The 18,667-nt window shown below is 31.4% G+C and overlaps 3 protein-coding genes across 6 annotated transcripts; 1 reads left to right on the top strand and 2 right to left on the bottom strand.

The window, feature by feature from the left end:
* Positions 1 to 274: 274 nt before the first annotated feature.
* Positions 275 to 9,116, bottom strand: ND-75 (NADH dehydrogenase (ubiquinone) 75 kDa subunit). Of its 2 annotated transcripts, none has more exons than XM_074122906.1 (14): positions 8,986 to 9,116; positions 8,539 to 8,710; positions 8,361 to 8,468; positions 8,014 to 8,237; positions 7,738 to 7,879; positions 7,440 to 7,661; positions 6,790 to 6,936; positions 5,446 to 5,635; positions 4,402 to 4,553; positions 3,104 to 3,286; positions 2,829 to 3,021; positions 1,451 to 1,626; positions 858 to 992; positions 275 to 785 (listed from the first exon to the last, which is right to left on the bottom strand). In XM_074122906.1, the coding sequence occupies exons 2-14, from the start codon at positions 8,689 to 8,691 to the stop codon at positions 618 to 620; spliced, it is 2,193 nt and encodes a 730-aa protein (XP_073979007.1). In that variant the 5' UTR covers positions 8,692 to 8,710; positions 8,986 to 9,116; the 3' UTR covers positions 275 to 617. The 2 variants fall into 2 exon arrangements, with proteins under 2 accessions (XP_073979007.1, XP_073979006.1); XM_074122905.1 differs by having other exon boundaries at positions 8,967 to 9,096.
* LOC141451487 (histone H4 transcription factor-like) lies at positions 9,104 to 18,493 on the bottom strand. Of its 3 annotated transcripts, XM_074122925.1 has the most exons (13): positions 18,251 to 18,493; positions 17,801 to 18,159; positions 16,474 to 16,614; positions 15,888 to 16,027; positions 15,586 to 15,769; positions 15,268 to 15,420; positions 14,980 to 15,178; positions 14,744 to 14,870; positions 12,908 to 13,044; positions 12,023 to 12,125; positions 11,851 to 11,913; positions 11,638 to 11,771; positions 9,104 to 11,221 (listed from the first exon to the last, which is right to left on the bottom strand). In XM_074122925.1, the coding sequence occupies exons 2-12, from the start codon at positions 17,808 to 17,810 to the stop codon at positions 11,640 to 11,642; spliced, it is 1,389 nt and encodes a 462-aa protein (XP_073979026.1). In that variant the 5' UTR covers positions 17,811 to 18,159; positions 18,251 to 18,493; the 3' UTR covers positions 9,104 to 11,221; positions 11,638 to 11,639. The 3 variants fall into 3 exon arrangements, with proteins under 3 accessions (XP_073979026.1, XP_073979024.1, XP_073979025.1); XM_074122923.1 differs by lacking the exons at positions 17,801 to 18,159; positions 18,251 to 18,493 and having other exon boundaries at positions 16,474 to 16,738; XM_074122924.1 differs by lacking the exons at positions 9,104 to 11,221; positions 17,801 to 18,159; positions 18,251 to 18,493 and having other exon boundaries at positions 11,372 to 11,771; positions 16,474 to 16,738.
* On the top strand, positions 9,126 to 10,627 carry eEF1beta (elongation factor 1-beta). Its single transcript, XM_074122931.1, has 4 exons — positions 9,126 to 9,260; positions 9,618 to 9,861; positions 9,958 to 10,147; positions 10,230 to 10,627. The coding sequence occupies exons 1-4, from the start codon at positions 9,181 to 9,183 to the stop codon at positions 10,382 to 10,384; spliced, it is 669 nt and encodes a 222-aa protein (XP_073979032.1). The 5' UTR covers positions 9,126 to 9,180; the 3' UTR covers positions 10,385 to 10,627.
* Positions 18,494 to 18,667: the final 174 nt, after the last annotated feature.

Below are 18,667 nucleotides of genomic sequence, written 5' to 3' on the forward strand. Positions count from 1 at the left end.
GATGTAAAATAAAATAGTACTTGAATAAGATTAATATAATATTAATAAAATATGTAGATAAAGAAAGTTAACACTCAGATAATTGGAAAAACTCAGTGCAAAGAATGACGTGCTTTTGATAAAGATATTTGTTTTTTCTTCATAAACTGACCGAAGATAGCTAAATATCCCACTAATTAATTGAATATGATTACACAAATCTCAGGAATACCTGAGATTATGAAAATCACGAAAACATAAATCCTTATGGTACAAAATATAGACCACCAAGATAAAAGTTTCATTTAGTACAACTTCTATTTAGAAAACAACAATAATGTGTCTACAAGAATAAATATAATACAACACAAAAATTTGGTTAGAAATTAATTTCTGTGATCTATGTACACTTTAAACTAAGTAGGAGAATCATAAATACAGCTTCTTTCTCTCTTATTTACATCTTTACAGATTTATTTTGCAAAACTGAATATTTTTCTTCAAAGTTTACCTTCAGTCCGCTCCTCAACTTATTAAAGTACTTTTGCACAAAATATTTAATATTGGAAGGGAGTGGTTTTTATTTTTTCGCATAAGGAGCTACAGAAAAAGTAAAAAATATTTTAAGAAATGCATCTTTAAGCTTTACCAGCTTCATAATATTTAGATTGCTTCTGTTTTTGAACGGCTTGTACACATTTCGCCATAGTTGCAGAAGCTCTACTTATTGGATCTGTCATGTAGTACTCTTCTAGGTATTTATGCTGCACATCCAGAGGTTCAGAACTCAAATTAGCTCTAATCAACTACAGAAAAATGACATAAATTACACTCTTAATATTTGTTACAAATTACGTAAAGTCTGGTCATTAACTTACTGTCGACAATTCAGCTGCTTGGGCAGCATAACTAGCAGGCTGAACCACGCCGTATCTGGTCAGATTAGGAGATACTTCATCTAACCTATTTCTCACTTCATTCAATGTATCGTAAGGGAGCTTTGTCCCAATTATCTAAAAACAAAAAAGAATATAATATATATTAATTTAACACCTAACCTACCAGTTTCCTTATAAATTACAGCTGCTCACTTTACTGTAATCGACATGTAGTGTGGGCGAACATTTTCTCATTAATACAAATTGGATTATGTTCCCCATATTAAGGCTATTTCATTTACGATTCTGAAGCATTTAAGACTATCAAAACCATTTCAGAAGGAAGGAGAATATCAAGTATTCCAGAAAATCTCTATTATTTACTTATTTATCCAATATCCTTCCTTGAAACTCTAAGACTTTCCCTGCAGAACGTACTACGTATATAAGCCCAATTTTGTAGAAGGAATAAGTCACACATTTTTTTCACTTGTGAAGCGTTTTTCTTTCCAATGTAAGCTAGTTTCTTTATTTTTTTAAGTTTTACCCTTTGCTCTGTTTAACTGACAGTTGGTCACGAAATAAACGATTACCTCCGAAATAGCTCTAACAATTTTCCAATCTTCCCGGGCCATACCCGGTGGGGTGACTGCCACTAAAGTTTGCTGTGCTCTTCCCTCTGTATTCGCGTAAGTGGCTTGCTTTTCTGTATAGGCAGCACCTGGTAGTATTATATCAGCTATACAAGCTCCAGCATCTCCATGATGGCCTAAAAATTTATAGAAATTGAACTGATGAAGTTTCCATGAATATGAGGAATTGTAAGTACATAATAAAGACGGAAATTTTTTCGACTAATATGTACGCTTCGAAAAACTTAAAATACTTCATGGAGCTATTTCATGATTCTACTAATTGCTAATTTCAATAAGCTTTTTTTTTTTTCATTCAAGTTGCCACAGCATAAGCATAAACTTTCTAAAATAATTCTTATAAAATGAACGTAAAAGATATTTCTTCGTTACGAAAAATGAATTGCTGATTGATTCACTTAATACACTCCTGTATGATTATAAAACAGATTGGAAAAAAACCTATACCTACTAGTATGAAAAAATATAACTGAAATTAATTTAAAAAGTAAGCTTATACAATTTGTTCAACTCAACAATTTTGGAAAGAATATTATAGTTAATTTTGCCCTAATAAAATAAACTAAAGTTTGACTGCATTACTAAAATTCTAATTATAAGAAAAAACTATTTACACCTTCCTACCTCAAGTTTTAGTAGAAATATTAAAAGGTCTTGCTAAACTCACGAGTTTGAAAGAAATTCGTCTACCGAAAATACCTCTTTACTAAATGCCCTGTTCATTTCTGAGATTAATTAGAAAATGGCTTCTATAATTTCCCTGAACTTCGAATTTACATAAAACATAATCTATTTAACACTTAGTTGAAATAATTTCTAGGAAAATTCGATCTGAAAAGAAAGGGGTAGGTTTTTTCTAACTTATCATTTCGGTGAAATTTACTTTTTTACAAAACGTAAAATTCCACGAAGAATCAAATATATATATTGTATATATTTGAAAACTGAAAACGCAGTTTAAAGAAACTGTATAAGTTATAACTTCGAGAATCATATTGTAACAAGAGGAAGTCATGTAAGTCATAGACCATTTGAATCTTCTTCCTCTCACAATACATTAGAGGAATCTGAATTTAGTTTTTAAATTAATTCCAAAAATAAAAAAATGTATAGAGCCTCGTACACAGTTATGCTTGAACAAGCTGACTTTTTAACACAAACAGATGAAAATTCGAATAATCTTCAAGACGTTGTACAATCATCTCGTTTGAGCAATAAATACTTACTAACGCTCAAACATCTTGCATAAACAAATTCTGGCTTTTCAAGCTTGCCGTTACATTGTAGCTGCCAAGATTTACAAAAAAAAAAAATTTACCTTGGTAAATTACCACTGTATCGGAAGGCAAATCTTTTCGTTGTAAGTTGCAGCTATCAGCTCCTAAAAGGTACAACACTTTTGGAGGATTCTTTTTAATCTCTTCTAGCCCACCTTTGTATCCAAGATCTAAAGCAGCGACTTGCGAAGCAGCTTGTTGTAGCACGTTCAAAACTTTCCAATTTTCGTTTTCCTGCAAAAAAAATTAGGTAAAATAAAATATAAGATTACAATATCATATGTAGCTAGAGCTAGCTGTTCCAAAATGTGCTTACAATTTTCGCTGTAAGCTGCCTTGCTAATAGCTGTACTTGACTGTGAAGTATTGCACCATCACATCGATCTAATTGCTCAGCACCTAGTATAATCAATGGTTTTTTTGCATCAGCTAATTTCTTACTAAATTTGTGAGAACCCTCTACAAGTTGGTTGACAAGTGTAGCTGAATCTCCTAAATGCTGGAATAACATAAATCATTTTCTGTAAAAATTTTTATAAATGATGCCATGTTAATTTCTGTAAAATTAATATTACTAAAATTTTTACTGTTTTCTGCAATCATTAAGGGTACTTCATCAATTTTTATATCAAAATTTATAAACACACTTTTTTATAATCTGGCATTTCTTTATAATAAATCTTTCACCATTGTATTCAGAAATACTCGTATTTAAAGACCGTTACATGTTAACTTATCAAAATGTGTAAATTTTTACTGTTTAATTATTGTGACGAGAAAGTGACTTTTCAATTTAAATTTTCAGCCTTATCACAAATAATGGCGAACACAGAAAGTACGCGGTATGAGATAATGGAGGAATTAAAAAAAAAAAATTGTTTGTAGAGTTTAAAATTAAAAATAAAGCTGGTGAGAACACTAGCACGATTCAAATATTAAATTATAAAAAACAATGTTCTTCGAACAATAAGTTACCCTCAAATGTTGTCAATACATACTGGTCCCTCACTTAAACCAGCAGAAAGACACGCACATGTAATACTCCTACATTGAGATAATAGATTTTTCAGAGTCATAAATGCACTTATTGTGGGAGGGGGATTTCAAAGAAAAGAAATAAATCATTTTAATGGATAAACAGTACACGACGTTTAGATTAAAGAATTCAATTAAATTAAGAATTCAGGTTTTAAAGCACTGACCCTGTACAAAAGGCAATATAGTAATCGTTCTTATGGAGTATTTAGAGGGCAGCAAATTACAGCCAACCCTCTCTGCCGAAGAACCACCGAAAATATATTCCCGAGAAAAAGTTCCAATTAAAGCGAAAAATATATGCGTAAATAGTAGACAAAACAATAAATTCTATCAAGTATAGTCTATGTAACATAGTCTAGAATGATGGAATAACTTAGAAAGTTATTATAAACCATTATTTTTGGTACATTTTTTTTTAATCGTCATTTTTACTTTAGTATAATGGAGAGCAATTCAATATTTTCCTAAGATAAGGTGAAATTGTTTTTTTATAACTTTACGACTGACAACCCCAATATAATATATATATAAAATATCAGTTCAGATGCAACAGAAAAATTAAAAACAAATACTTACTTCGTATTCATATGTCAAATTGACTTTAGGACCGATCAAGGCAACATCCAATTCATTGTGAATCCATCCTTTTCGAATTCTAGCATTAATAAGAGGAGCTTCAAATCTTGGATTAGTGCCAATTAATAAAATAACATCAGCTTCTTCGATTTCTAAAAACAGAGGGGAAAAAAACTGGAACATATTTTTCTTATTTATAATTGCTGCATTACTAAGGACCACAGAAACCTTGATACTATACTTCTTAATAGACAGGAATAAAAAAATTAAAGGTTAAACTAGTATTAAAAACTGCCTCAAAACGGTTGAAACTTTTATTGTACGATTCTAATCAAAATGACAGCCGCATGATTTCTGGAAAGTAACTCATTTGTGCGATTGTATAAGTGACTTATACAAGGAGGAAGTTATAAATTTTATTTTAATCAACTTTAAAATTTATTAAAAAGATAATTAGTTTAATATATCTTAGAGAAAGGAAAATAAGTTTAAGGCCCAATTAAAAGGGCTTTGTAGAATGATAAGAACCCTATGAAGTTGTGATGATTGAAGAAGAAAAAGAAAACGTGTCGATTAAGTATGCAGTTTGTAGGGATCACAAGCCAATTGGTATTCATGAGAAGCGTTTGAAAGTCCTTCAGTTTGAAAGGAAAGAAAGAGAACTGTCACAACTTAAGCAAGAGCTAGCCAACGTTTAGCCGCAATTATGGTATGTGGTTAGTAGAGCGTATTGCACTTTAAATACTCCTGTACTTGACACTTCTAAAAAAAGTGTTTTCTTTCGAAGAATATTGTTACGAATTAAAAGAAATTTCGCAATTTAGAAACCTTTATAGTAAAAGCGTATCAGTCAAATTTTCCAGGATCATTGGTACTCTTGTGGAACTGCAGTTGAAAAAGAACTTTTGGGATCCAAAGTTTGCAATTACGCTAAGCAAAGCTGACTGATACATTTTGGAGCAAGTTTATTTTCCTAATCTGATGTGACATGACTGTATTATACGGCTTAAAAAATCTATTTATTATTGTTATTCTAATATTTACTTGCTATGGTGTTATTCAAAATATAAGTTGTTCTAAGATCTGTTCCTGAACCATCATTTGGATAAGAATGTGTAGTGAAAACACTTTCACTGCCTAAGCGATTGATGAGATCCTTCAAGGCGATCATGGATTCAGCATCTGCAAAATCTCCGGCAACTCCAGTAACTTTGTTACCACCAGACTTTAATGCCTGAAAAATATTAAGTAATTCTCTAACGTTTTAATGCATTAAATTTCTAAATGAATTTTGTCATTAAAAAACAATATTATGAATATAAAATATTCTCAACTAACAGAATAAAACCGAAGGAAATTAAAAAATTTCAAAGTTGAAGAAAGAATAATTTATGTTTATTTAGATCACATATAAGAGCAAATCTGCAACGAGTATATACGAACTATAAGTGTTGGGAAAGGGGTTATTTCCATCCAGTGGAACTCCAGATGCAGTGTTTATTAACTGAAAAATTCTATCACCATGCCATGGATCATAAAATTTCTTCCAATAATATTTCCATGCTGGTATTTTTCTTCAAATAATAAAATGGGCCAGTTCATTAAAAGTTTTACATTAACTCTCAATTTCTTAAAATAATAATAAAAGCCTTAAAACATCTGGATTTCAATCTTTTGGAAGTATGGACTCACCTGATAACTTTGAAATGAAGAAACTTAAAAAGAAATAAGAAGTTATCACTTGGATAACGTTCATGTCTGTGAATCTAATGCAAGGAGTCTCTGTGAATTTGTTTCTGGCGATCAAAGGAGCGCTTAGTACGAACCTCGTGCTTAACCAATTATCACATTTTTATTTGCTATGTTAATTACGAAATAATTTTGACTTTATAAAGAAAAGTTATTGTTTTGTCAATTAGAAACCAGGTATGTATTAACAAAAACAGGCTGGCGTTTGTTGAGCTCTTTGCTTCTGCTAACAGATTAACTTCACTTTTCATTTTTGGTACCAGTATGTTACAAGGTAAATTAATGATTTTAAGATAATGAAGCTTTAATTAATACCTATGTTAAATAAGAAGAACAATTTATTGTCCGTTGGGTTGCTGAGGTTCTAGCATTTGGGATTTAAAGTACAGGGCTCATTGTTGCCCCCTGAGACAATCCTGCGATAATATGTCGACTAGTACTGTGTTTGTATTGAAACATTTGGTCTTTCAAGGATTGTACAATTTGTATATTGAAACTAGGTGCACATATCTTTCTGTTTTTGAAATAGTACACAAATGTTGACTTTGTCTAAAATATGGCAGCTGTCCATTAATTTTCTTTCAAGACACATATTTTGAGTGATTTCAAACGGTTAAAAAACAAAAACAAAAAACAAACCTTTGCTGTTGCAATTAGTGCATCTTCCCATTCTACAGGAAGTAGTTCACCTTGTGGACCTTTCATCATAGGTGTTATTAATCGTTGCCTTTTCAAACCATCGTAGGAAAAGCGGCCTTTGTCAGACAACCACTCTTCATTTACATCCTTGCCAAGAAAAAGAAAGTTATTAAGAGATTATTTTTGAAAAAAGTTATTCATTCAAAACATCTCTTCATGTGCCACAAAGTTAGCAAGTTATTCCAAAATTAAATATTTTCTTCAGACTTAAACTATATGAGTAAGAAAGTAGTATCAGTAACCATGAGTATGGTACATCAACATATTCAGATAAGGTTTGTCATCATCAGGATATTCAAGAAATTAAAAATTGTGTAAATTCTCTTTCAAGGGAAATATTATTGATAAAGGAAATATTAGTGAAAACAACTTTTCGTTAACATTACGAATGAAGTGAGCACCATTAATGTATAGAATATATTATAATTTGAAATCATTGGATCTATCTTAAATTTATTATCATCGTTTTAACCCTTCAAAGCTTGCTACGACCACTATATAATACAGCACTGTAGATCCAACAATTTTTTTTTCGTTTAAAAATAAAGATTTAAATTAAAAATGTTTATTAATTAAATGGTTTAACTAACTTCATTCACTCTCGGTAATATCCTCATTACTTCGCCGGTCCTTGTTGACACTATAATATTTGAACCCACAGCATCTAAAACGTCTATTGATTCTGTTCTTCTTGTTTCCCAAGGGCGAGCTGTGAAAGCATACGGTTTGGATGTAAGAGCACCAACAGGGCAGAGATCAATTACGTTACCAGACAATTCAGACAGAAAGAACTTCTCTACATAAGTCCCAACCTATTTAAAAGATATGAATGTTGATTGGTTACTATTTTCCGTATTTTTTACTGAATACAAAGATATTTCCAAATACCTGCATATCAGATCCCCTTCCAGTAGTGCCTAAATCATCAATTCCAGCCACTTCTGAAGCAAACCTAATACACCTTGTGCAATGAATACATCTTGTCATGATTGTCTTGATTAAAGGCCCGACATCTTTATCTTCCACAGCTCTAAACAGGTAAATATCATTAAGGAGTCAACTATAAGATGCTATTTAAAAAGAAAAAGTTATTACATACGAGGATGGTAAAGATAAAAGAAAAGTCCTTGATCTGAAAAGGTAACAGCAAGATCTACTGATTACCTCTTTCCGGTAAAGTCTATATCCGTAAAACGGGAACGGTCAGAACCAAAAGCCATGCTTTGATCCTGAAGATCACATTCTCCTCCCTGATCACAAATTGGACAATCAAGAGGATGATTGACCAGTAAGAACTCCATTACACCTTCTCGTGCTCTTCTGGTCATCTCAGAATTCGTTTTGATGCGCCAACCTTTCATAACAGGCATTGCGCAAGCAGCAACTGGCTGTATATCAAAATTGAAAAAAAAATTATTGTTGGCGATTGAAGATGTAACTACTTTAAGAATTTTTTGCTAGAATTACTTGTTTCATTCTATCAAAGATGATCAAACTTTAAAAAAACTCACTTTAGGTGATTTTTCAACCTCCACTAAACACATTCTACAGTTTCCAGCAACGGACAGTCTTTCATGGTAACAGAAACGAGGGATTTCCACGCCTACCATTGCTGCAGCCTAAAAATAACAGCACAGTGGCTTAAGTTGTCTACACGTCATTATTGAATAATACTCCAGCTTTAAATACCTGTAGGACAGTTGTGCCTGGTAAAACCATAATTTGTTTATCATCTATGAAAACTTCAATTTTTTCCGGTGCTTTGGTTGCGGTGCATCTGGTGAAATCGAGTGCAACTCTTCCTATTCCAGGAAGAGCCTTACCCAACGGCAACCGTAGCATTTTTAATTATAATCTGCACCTGGACACAAACCAATGATTAGATCTGGAAACCAACAAACTGAAAAAAAAAGTTATTTAATTCTTTCTTGGTACATTTAATAATTGTCTTTTTACAATATTTAGCCAGAAAATAATTTAAATTTTTGATAAAAATTTCTAATATTGCCATTTGAAAAAGGACGATTTGACTGACTAAAATACGTACATACTAAAGTATAACATTGGTCACTGGGAAAAATTATTATTATTTAATTAAATGAGTTATTAGTACTTACAACTGACTTTAATACTCACAAAAGGATAACTTTTTTAATGGTAGCACCTAAAGCTTTAAAGAATCAATCAGCTGTTCACTAGCAGAGCACTGCCGTGCCAAACGCTTTTTGGCTGCACGTTACATAACCTACACCTCTTTACCTTCTTCATACCGTTCACAGAAAGTACGTGCTTAAGAATTTTCCGCATTTTCATATTCTTTGCCTTCGCAAAATGACTATTAGTGACCTTAAATGCGAGAAAGGTGTAAAAGAATTTGATGTTTATATTGCTGATCGGAGTTATGTTGAAGGGTAAGTTCCGTATAATAATAATAAATAAGAACAGCCACGTGTCCCACAGGATTTCATAGGAATCACGTTTTGATCTGTTAAAATTTACTAGAACTATAAAATTCCAATTTTTCACATAACGAACCATATTCCGAGTTTAGAATGACAACTTTTTAAGTTAAGTTCTCATTCAATGATTCTGTCATCTTTTGCTTCCAGAATGTTACTGCTAACTAACGAACCATATTCCGAGTTTAGAATGACAACTTTTTAAGTTAAGTTCTCATTCAATGATTCTGTCATCTTTTGCTTCCAGACTGTTACTGCAAACAGTTAGCTTATGAAAGAAAATATTAATGAAATATATTGATTCTCCAGGTATGTTGCCAGTCAGGCGGACATTGCAGTTTTAGAATCATTTGCCAAGGCTCCAAATGATGAGACACCTCATGCCAAAAGATGGTATAGTCACATTAAATCTTTCTCAGAAGCAGCTAGAAGTAAACTTCCTGGTCAGAAGAAGTTGCCTAGCATCTTTGGTGCTGGCTCAAACAGTGCACCATCTAAGGCTCCAGTAGCTGACGACGACGACGTAGATCTATTTGGCTCAGATGATGAAGAGGTAATTACTAATAAAATCATTTTCTAAGAAACTCTGCATATATGTTTAAGTGAGAAAGCGATTACTATTCATTCGAATATTTTAAAAATTTACTAGGATGCGGAAGCCGCTAAAATTCGTGAAGAAAGATTGAAAGCCTACGCTGATAAAAAATCCAAAAAACCTGTCCTTATAGCTAAATCAAGTGTTATTTTAGAAGTAAAGCCTTGGGACGATGAAACAGACATGAAGGAAATGGAGAAAAGTGTGAGATCTATTGAAATGGATGGACTTGTTTGGGGAGCATGTAAGCTTATTTCTCAGGATTAAAATATTGATTTTTTATTTTTAATTGGAAGTACTAATTAATGTACCCTTACTATTTACAGCCAAATTAGTTCCAGTAGGCTATGGTATCAATAAGTTGCAAATTATTTGTGTAGTAGAAGATGAGAAAGTATCTATAGATGATCTGCAAGAGAAAATTCAAGACTTTGAAGATTTTGTGCAATCTGTTGATATTGTTGGATTTAACAAGATTTAAAGAAGGATAATAAATTATGGGTAGTACCTACTTTGCATGTTATGGCAGCCTCTCTCTCCATTCCATCTGCTCGTCTGTAATAAACGAATTTCATTGTCGCCATTAAGTTATAATCTTCCATCAGAACATAACAAAAATCTTTTCTTGACGAAGCAATGCATAAAAAATAAAACAAAAAAGAATAAACTTTTTCTATTTAAATGTAACATTTCTAAGAAAGAAATAAACATTGTTGCATAATCACTAGTTTTTTCTTTAATCTTTCCTGAGATTCTGATAATATAAAACGGTATGTATCAGGTCAAAATAAACAAAGCTCTTTAAGAAAGGAAATCTGGAAATTCATGACGGACGAAAACAACCAGACGATAGTTGCGACTATTTGAATAAGCTCAAGAACGGGTTGCCCAGTATGGTGGTACCCTGGAAGAAGGCATATGTAGAGCTGGTGGCGAATATTGGAAGACGTAGATAAATATGAAATATAATGCAAAATGCTAGAGATATTTTGTAAAGAGAGGCCAGATTTTTTAACAACCCATTTATTTAATATTGAAAATATTCAGCTGTTACGTGATAGGATTGAAAAAGTATGGTTAAAGGTCTAAGATTTCATTATAGTTAACATTTTTCTAACAAATAAAAATGTCTCAAACTGAGCACTTTACACTTTCAAGCCCAACTATCACTTACCCAACTTAATTATCTTACGTGTAATACAAAGATGAATATCAATAAATTTCTTTCTTCTGTTAGAAAATGGTTAATAGTGTGTAAAAGCAATTGCTGAGAAAGCAACTATGAAATTTTAATCCTCAGATCTACCTCGAAATTGACCTGAAATGTGTAAATAAATTTTTCTTACGATTATTTCCATTACGAAAAAATGTTCAAAATAAGAAAAATAAAAGCTACAAATACAAAGCACTATCAGACATTTCAAGCGTTCAGAGAAACTTAGAGAGTATGTGAATTGAAAAAGTAAAAAAGGAGAAATGACTTTCATATAGACGAAATTTCAAGTAAAAATATTTTGTAAACTTTCATTTCATTTAAATATACAACACTGTATTTAGAAAATCGGGCTAACAATAAGCGTAATAGCCCTGGCTTAATCTTTTTGAAAACACATATTGCAAGAGAATTTATTTACTCTTCTCACATTATTTTAACAGATTATTGAATTTGAATTAAGATAAATAACTTTTAGATTGTTTTGTACCCGTTATTTATAAAGAAATTGTCGTATGTACCTCTAAACCCCGATAGCAACAACTTTTGCTTCTGGTGGTAGTGCCACCTCTGACAGCACAACATTTGAAGTAATAACTTTTCCTTCTTCATCTATGACTTCAATTGCAATAGTTTTATTTCCTTTCTCTTCACTCTACGCATTTAAAAAAACAGAATAATTAGTCAATAATTTGTCACAAAACAGTAGTATAGAAGTTGTACATAAATCTTACCCTAATATTATCTAAAGGGGTAGGGTCATCAATATCTTCTTCTGAACATTCTGCTGCTGAGGTCTGGTGAACAAAGAATTTAATCATAGCTACTCAACGAAACAATAATACCACTATTGATATTATAATAATGAAATATTTTAAATTATTTTACATTATACAGAAAACCTACATTTAATTCTGATTCTACAAACTTCATAGACATTTCTACGACTTCTAAACTTTCTAAACGTGTTGTTTGCAAACGAAAATAACCATCTTGCTCTCGTATGTATCTAAAAAAAAATAAATAAAAAAAATAGAATAACTTTCTATTTTATTCTAATTATTCTATATTAATTTAAACTCTTATTCATGACATTATTCACGTCATTAGAAAGATCAATTTGCTTCTTGAAGATTAGACTCAGTACTTCAACAATTTATAAATACACCAAAACAATTAATTTGTTCAACTTCTTTGAAGGGGACATTCCTATCAATTCTCTGCTATCAGTGAAAAATTGCCATTACTTTCATCTGGAAGATTGATAAAATTAATGTCTTCCAGGTTTTTTGTCTCATCTGCTATCTTCTTCTGAGAATCTTATCGTGTTCATTCATTTGACAAATAAAACAGAACTGAGTTCTGATAAAAGTATAAAAGAATTATAAATTCTCCATGCATATTTTTAACATTTATATTTGCGGTCATTATCTCCTTCAATTTGATCGAGCGAATTTTCAAACAAATATTATATGTGCTAACCTCAAAATACTCATAGAAATGAAATCAATTGATAAAAAGGCTTACACTACACTAAAGAGAGAGACTGTGAGAGAGAGAAGAAAGCATCTCTAAAACTCGTATTCCTACCCATAAAAAGTAAGCATAGCACGTGTTCGTCACCTCTAACACGCCAGCCTTAGTATTTTTGTTTGCTTGTGAGGTTGTATATAATCAATGAACTTTACTAATATTGTAAAAAGAAGCAATGGTTGTGAAAATTGTTTCAGGTAAGTTCAAATGAAATGAGATGAGGATCATCTTTGTAAATAAATTAATGAAATAGCTTACTCAAATCTAGAATACCCAGATGGTTTAGTAACATTGTGGACAGAACAAAGATGAGTGGTAAGCTTCACACCTCGAGAGAACGTCTTGGTACAGAGATGGCAGGCAAATTTACTCAATTGTGGATTTTGTGAATGTTCCTTAAAAAATAAAATAAAACAAGTTCACACAATATTACACTAGTTATTATTCATTTATTTTGATTTGTTACTAGAGCTTAAAAAGAATTACAAGAACACACATGTGAAAGAAAAATATTAACATTAATAAAAAAGGAATAAGACATAAAAGTAAACTCTCGAATAAACTGTGAACATATTAAAATAAAAATTTAATGAATTCCAAGCCATAAAACAAAGTATAGAAATCTTTTAACACTCAAGAATTAAACTTTAGGCAAAAAACATCTTTGGTGCCTTAGAAAAAAAAAGAACTTTATTGCTTTTGTTCTACTTAAATATTTATATTATATTATTATTTTAAATATAAATTTGATAAAAGTGATTCAGCGTTTTTTCGTAGTATTTGTGCCTTAAATAAGATCTAATTGCCCCTCCCTCTTATAGAGGCCAGGTTAAAACCCACCACACCTCTTGAATAAAGCAACCCTCTTAGAATCTCTAAGGAAGTTCTAGAAAGAAAAGTAAGGGATAATAACTCCCTTGAGACAACTTACCTCTCCACCGTTGTTCTAACTGAAGATTTCGTTGTTTATCAAAATTTAGTGACCATAAAATAATAGACAATGGATATCAAAAGTCACATACCAATAAGAAGGATGTAAAGTAGGATGGTAGAATTGATACGAGAGATAGCATAAACTGGAAGAAAACCCTAGGAAGCTATGTGAAAAACTAACGGAAGTATTTACAAAAAATCCAGCTGAAGCATTTAAGTGCGCATGAGAAAAAGGAAGTCACAAAGAAGCGACTGAGAAGAGTCGAGTAAAAATAGAAGAAAGAAATAAAACATTAATGATATATAAATCAGACATGGTATAACAAGAGAGATGATGCTGGGGGAGACTAAGAAACTATGAATTTGAAACGAAGATAGGTATATCTAGAGTTACATTTCTATAGAGAAGATTTTGCATCTCCTTAATATCTATTAAATATGGAAATAGTAAATAGGGTCGTTAATGGTTTAGTTGTTGAAGCTCTATCTCCAAAAAAGTAAATGACAAGAAATAAAAGCTACTTGAACAGTCTTAGAATTATCTTTCTTTGCAATGAACTCCATCTTACATAACACTACATAAAGCAGGTAGATATTTTTGCCTTAGTATTATGAATGCAGCTTAGTAATAAATGGAGAGCCACATTCTTAACTATTTTTTTTTTTTTATTTATTTTTTTTAAGCGCATCAACAGCTGAAGTTATTAGCGCCCGGAGCTTTTTCCAGTGCACTGCCGGCCTCCGGACAGTGTTCTCTCGTTACAGACAACACTGTCCATCACCGGACAGTGAGCTGTAAGAAGCTCCTAGGAAGAGAAAATCTAAGGGTCAGCTGCTGGATTCGAACCCGGGACCTCCGCGTGGGAATCGAGTACGCTAACCACATAGCTAATCCCTCCCCTATAAACTTAACTATTCTTAACTATTATTATGGAAATTAAAACAAAATCCTCATGAATTACTCTGCAAGCACAATAAACACACAAAAAGTTACAAGATTCAATTTCAAAGTAGATTTATTCATAAATAATATTTCTTCTTCAGAACTAAAACTAGCAATGAACTCTTATTGTTCATGGAAATTACAATATTTTAAAACCTTATTAAAGCACTTTACTTCTATAAAAAAAATTATATAGGGTTAGAAATTTCAACTATTACCTTTTCAAAATGCCTAGCCAAAGAAAATTCAGTACGAAATTTGCTGTTGCATCCTGATTGATTGCAAGTAAAAATATTTTCGGAATGGGTCATTATATGCCTAGTAAGATCATTCTGAGATTTGCAACTGGAACCAAAATTGTAGTAAGTTACTAAAAAGCATAGACAACTTAAGTAAGCTATAGTTAAAAAGCTATATTTTCTAATTTCCTTTAGTAAACTGAAACGTAACTTACACATAGGAGCATGTTGAACATTTAAATGGTTTATAGGGTAAATGTCTGTATTTAATGTGTGCACTTAAAATCGATGGAGTACTGCACGTGAGATCACAGAAACAACATTTATAATGATGTACATGCTGGCGCATATGTATTTTCAAAAGCCTTTCATTTGGTAAGAAAACAAGACAATGACTACACTGAGGGCTGTGCTCTGAAAGAAATAAATTCACCAAGTACTTGCAAGTCTGGCATAAAATATTATTATGCAAAATTAAAATGTTAAAATTTAACTCTTATTACCATTTATAGGTAACTGGCGAAGTCGGTGATTAACAAATTTTGTAGTATTAGCAAAAATCTGCCCGCAATGAGAACAAGCAGCAGCTTTCTCACCCGTATGCATTTTAACATGATCAGCTAATTTAGATCTTTTAAGTGTCGTTAAACTGCATTCTGCAATCATTAAAATATGATTTATTATATTTACAAATTAGGGTACAGTTCACTAAGGGTTTCACACATAGTAATACATAAAACATATTTATTTGGCAGACTGCTCAAGATTCATTATTTTGTAACATACACAATTGATATATTCTGTAGCAAGATAAAACATACCAGCCCACTGACATTTTATTCGTTCCTTCGGTTTAGGCTGAAGAAATGAAATGTGACAATAATTAACATGTTGTATGAATTCTATCTGTCCTGTACAGGATTCATTACAAGAATCCCACTGACACACAAGAGGGGTTGGTATATTAGGTATTGTATTGCATTCTGTCGAGGATAATGTGCAAGCCTGAAAGAATTAAGGTTTAAAGCTCTAAAATTAAATCTTAATTTAAAAATCTACAAGGCAAAGGAATTTTGCAATAAATTTAAATAATGCAACGTAATAGATATAAATTATTTCTCACTGGTAAATTACGGCTAATTGCCAGATCATCCCCTTGCGCCTTCAGTACTGCATGAAAACCATGATATTTTACATGCCAAGTAATTTCTCCAGTATCTTTAGTTTGAAAAATGCAATTTAACCAAAGACATTTATAGGATTCTGAAAAATGAGTACTAATTACTTTGATGTAATCAACTTCAGGGCTAATCACACAAACCTTTGGCTATCACAGACTTTTTTCCGTATTTTATTTTTTTAACCTGTTTAAGTCAAACTTTAAATATTCCAAAATAATCATCTAAATTGCCTTGGTTTAATTAAATTAAACTTTATTTTTTACAGTATTTTCGAAAGTCAGAAACAAATTAAAAAAAAAACACACAATGGATGAAACTCATCAAAACCCACCTTTGGAATTTGCCCTAGGAAAAGACGTATTTTTAAACAAGAAATTTGTCCAATAACATATTCAGCTTGAGATGGCATATAAGATTTAAGACATCTCATCACAAATTTAACTTCTAAGAGTAAAGCTGCAATGATCCTTGTAAAGGCGAAAGATAATACAAACATTTCTAATTTATAATATACAATATATAAATTACCTTCACCATCCTCATCAGACACTACTTCCAACTGTGGAATATGCCCTTTAACATGATAATGATATTCTTGAATCAAATTGACAGCATAATCACAACTCTTCCACTCACATGCAATATACATTTCATTTAGTTTCTTAAAACCTACGACATAATTAAAAATCATAAAATATAAGTAAATGTTCACATTTTAATCAATTCACGTCAATTATAAATCTCATTCTCAAAACAAGTAAAATTAGTTATAAGGAAGGTAATATGTAAATCTAGCGCTCTGAAAAAACTACTCAAAAGGACTAAACACAAAAATCCCTTTAGAAATCCATAGTTCATACTTGAATGATATTTGCAGACTACAAATAATTAATTACTTTTAGAATCATTCAATCCAAAATTAGAGTTTTAATATTTAACTTTTCTGAAATGAATTTTTTGAAATTTATGTGGGCCACCTTATACTTAGGCCATTTAAATTCATCTTGTAGCAAGGTTGTTTTTTGGCGTTTGTTAAAAAAACACTCTAGCAAGATTACTCTGTTCCCAAGAATTATCTTCTTGATTTTCGTTTTTATTTGGTTAAACTTTTACTTTAGAATTTTCAGAATAAATATAGAATTCCATTTATCGACTCGAAGTTTGCCAGCAATACTGTTAAGTACCACTTGCAACTATCATTGGCCTTTTATAGATTTATTTATTTAAACAGATTTATTAGATTTATTTTATAGTTCAAGGCTCGTCAACATCAGGTTTGATTTGCGCCAGTGCTTTCTCCTTGAGCTGGCGGCCTCTCGAAAGTGAGCTGAAGTGATCCCAGAAAAAGAAAACGTTAGTATCTAGTAGACGTGATCCGATATATTTGAACGTTTCAACTTTTTCTTTTATTTTCTATTTAACACTATATGACCAATTATCTCCATCTGCATTACCTTCGCGGTGAATGATTTTTTTACTCATGTTTATTACCTTTAGCTCCGCTTTAAGTTTCTCTTAAGTTTTCTGATAGTCGCTTTCTGCAAATAAAGGCAGATTGAACGGGAGAATTAACTGGTAACTTACATCAGGTTCAGTTGTCTACGTAGTCTGAGAAGTTGTATGACTTCTTTTTTCCTTTGTCTACGTAGTGAAATGTTCATCACAAGATGCAGCGAAGAGGACTTAATCGAGTCCTACCGAAGTTAAAATTTTAAAAGAAGCAACATTCAAGCGCAACAATCTAACTTTTAAACAATACTTAAGGAACAAGTGTTTCCCAAATAAACGATACGAAAAAGCGGTATGTAAAATTGCAAACTAATCTTTTTAGTGTCACTTAAAATGTATGACTTACCAATTCTCATTACAGTTAGGTATCCAATGCTTCATGTAAATTTCCGTCGTGTTAATGATATATTTGTGATAATTATAATTGATTCAAGAATCTTTCTTCTTTTATTACATATGTTTCCAGAGAAATTCTGATCATGAAAAATTTTCTCTTAATGCTGATATTCATTTTTTTTAAATTAAGTTTGTTCTCTTCCATTGGTTACTTAAAACCACCACAACTCCTGTCATTTAAATAAGGAAATTATCATCCACATTATACAAGTCTTGGACTTATAAGAAGATAGGTTTTCATTGCTAATCTGCTGGAGCGAAAGATGAGTTAAAGTTAGCCTTGGATTAAGCTAGTATAATTATTCATGTCTAAAAATTAGAAAGGGGGTATAATTAGCAAAATAAATAAAACTTTAATGAATAATAACAATGCAGAACTTCTCGTCAAATTCTATTTTACCTGAACGGTTATTATTACAAACGTTGATGATTGAACACCTGGCCTAGCCCAGGGTCAAATACTTTTTTCAACAATGCGTTTAAATGTTTGGGCGAATAAAAGCTTATTCAGTTCAGGTACTAACTTCGGTATTAGTAATATTAAGAAAAAATGTACAAAACAGTTCGTTTTCGGAAAAAATTTGGTTCTTCACTTACGAAATTTCTGTACTGCTGAGTCTTATGTGGGAAGGTTACAAATTATACGCACTGAGGACTTGATTATACTTGTAAATAAAAAGATAAGATCAGTTGTTATAACTTTTTGATTCATAAGTACTTTTCTTAATCTTTGCATTTTTATGACATTTCCGAATATAGGAAGGAATTTTTGCCAAAATATTATCGATAAAAATATTTGGTTTTATTGTCTGATGTC

Source organism: Rhodnius prolixus, unplaced genomic scaffold (genome assembly GCF_049639745.1).
Source record: "Rhodnius prolixus isolate KJV_2025 unplaced genomic scaffold, Rpr scaffold_8, whole genome shotgun sequence".
Lineage (NCBI taxonomy): Eukaryota > Metazoa > Arthropoda > Insecta > Hemiptera > Reduviidae > Rhodnius > Rhodnius prolixus.

Excerpts from the sequence above, each read along its gene's own strand:
- ND-75 (XM_074122906.1), bottom strand. The coding sequence starts at position 8,691 with ATGCTACGGTTGCCGTTGGGTAAGGCTCTTCCTGGAATAGGAAGAGTT. Across the intron at positions 8,469-8,538 it reads CAGGCACAACTGTCCTACAG|GCTGCAGCAATGGTAGGCGT; the intron begins GTATTTAAAGCT and ends TGTTATTTTTAG. Across the intron at positions 8,238-8,360 it reads AGGTTGAAAAATCACCTAAA|CCAGTTGCTGCTTGCGCAAT; the intron begins GTGAGTTTTTTT and ends TTTGATATACAG.
- eEF1beta (XM_074122931.1), top strand. The coding sequence starts at position 9,181 with ATGACTATTAGTGACCTTAAATGCGAGAAAGGTGTAAAAGAATTTGAT. Across the intron at positions 9,261-9,617 it reads GATCGGAGTTATGTTGAAGG|GTATGTTGCCAGTCAGGCGG; the intron begins GTAAGTTCCGTA and ends TTGATTCTCCAG. Across the intron at positions 10,148-10,229 it reads TGGACTTGTTTGGGGAGCAT|CCAAATTAGTTCCAGTAGGC; the intron begins GTAAGCTTATTT and ends TACTATTTACAG.
- LOC141451487 (XM_074122923.1), bottom strand. The coding sequence starts at position 16,636 with ATGATTTTTAATTATGTCGTAGGTTTTAAGAAACTAAATGAAATGTAT. Across the intron at positions 16,028-16,473 it reads GTCTGATGAGGATGGTGAAG|AATCCTATAAATGTCTTTGG; the intron begins GTAATTTATATA and ends CTCATTTTTCAG. Across the intron at positions 12,126-12,907 it reads TCTGGGTATTCTAGATTTGA|ATACATACGAGAGCAAGATG; the intron begins GTAAGCTATTTC and ends ATTTTTTTTTAG.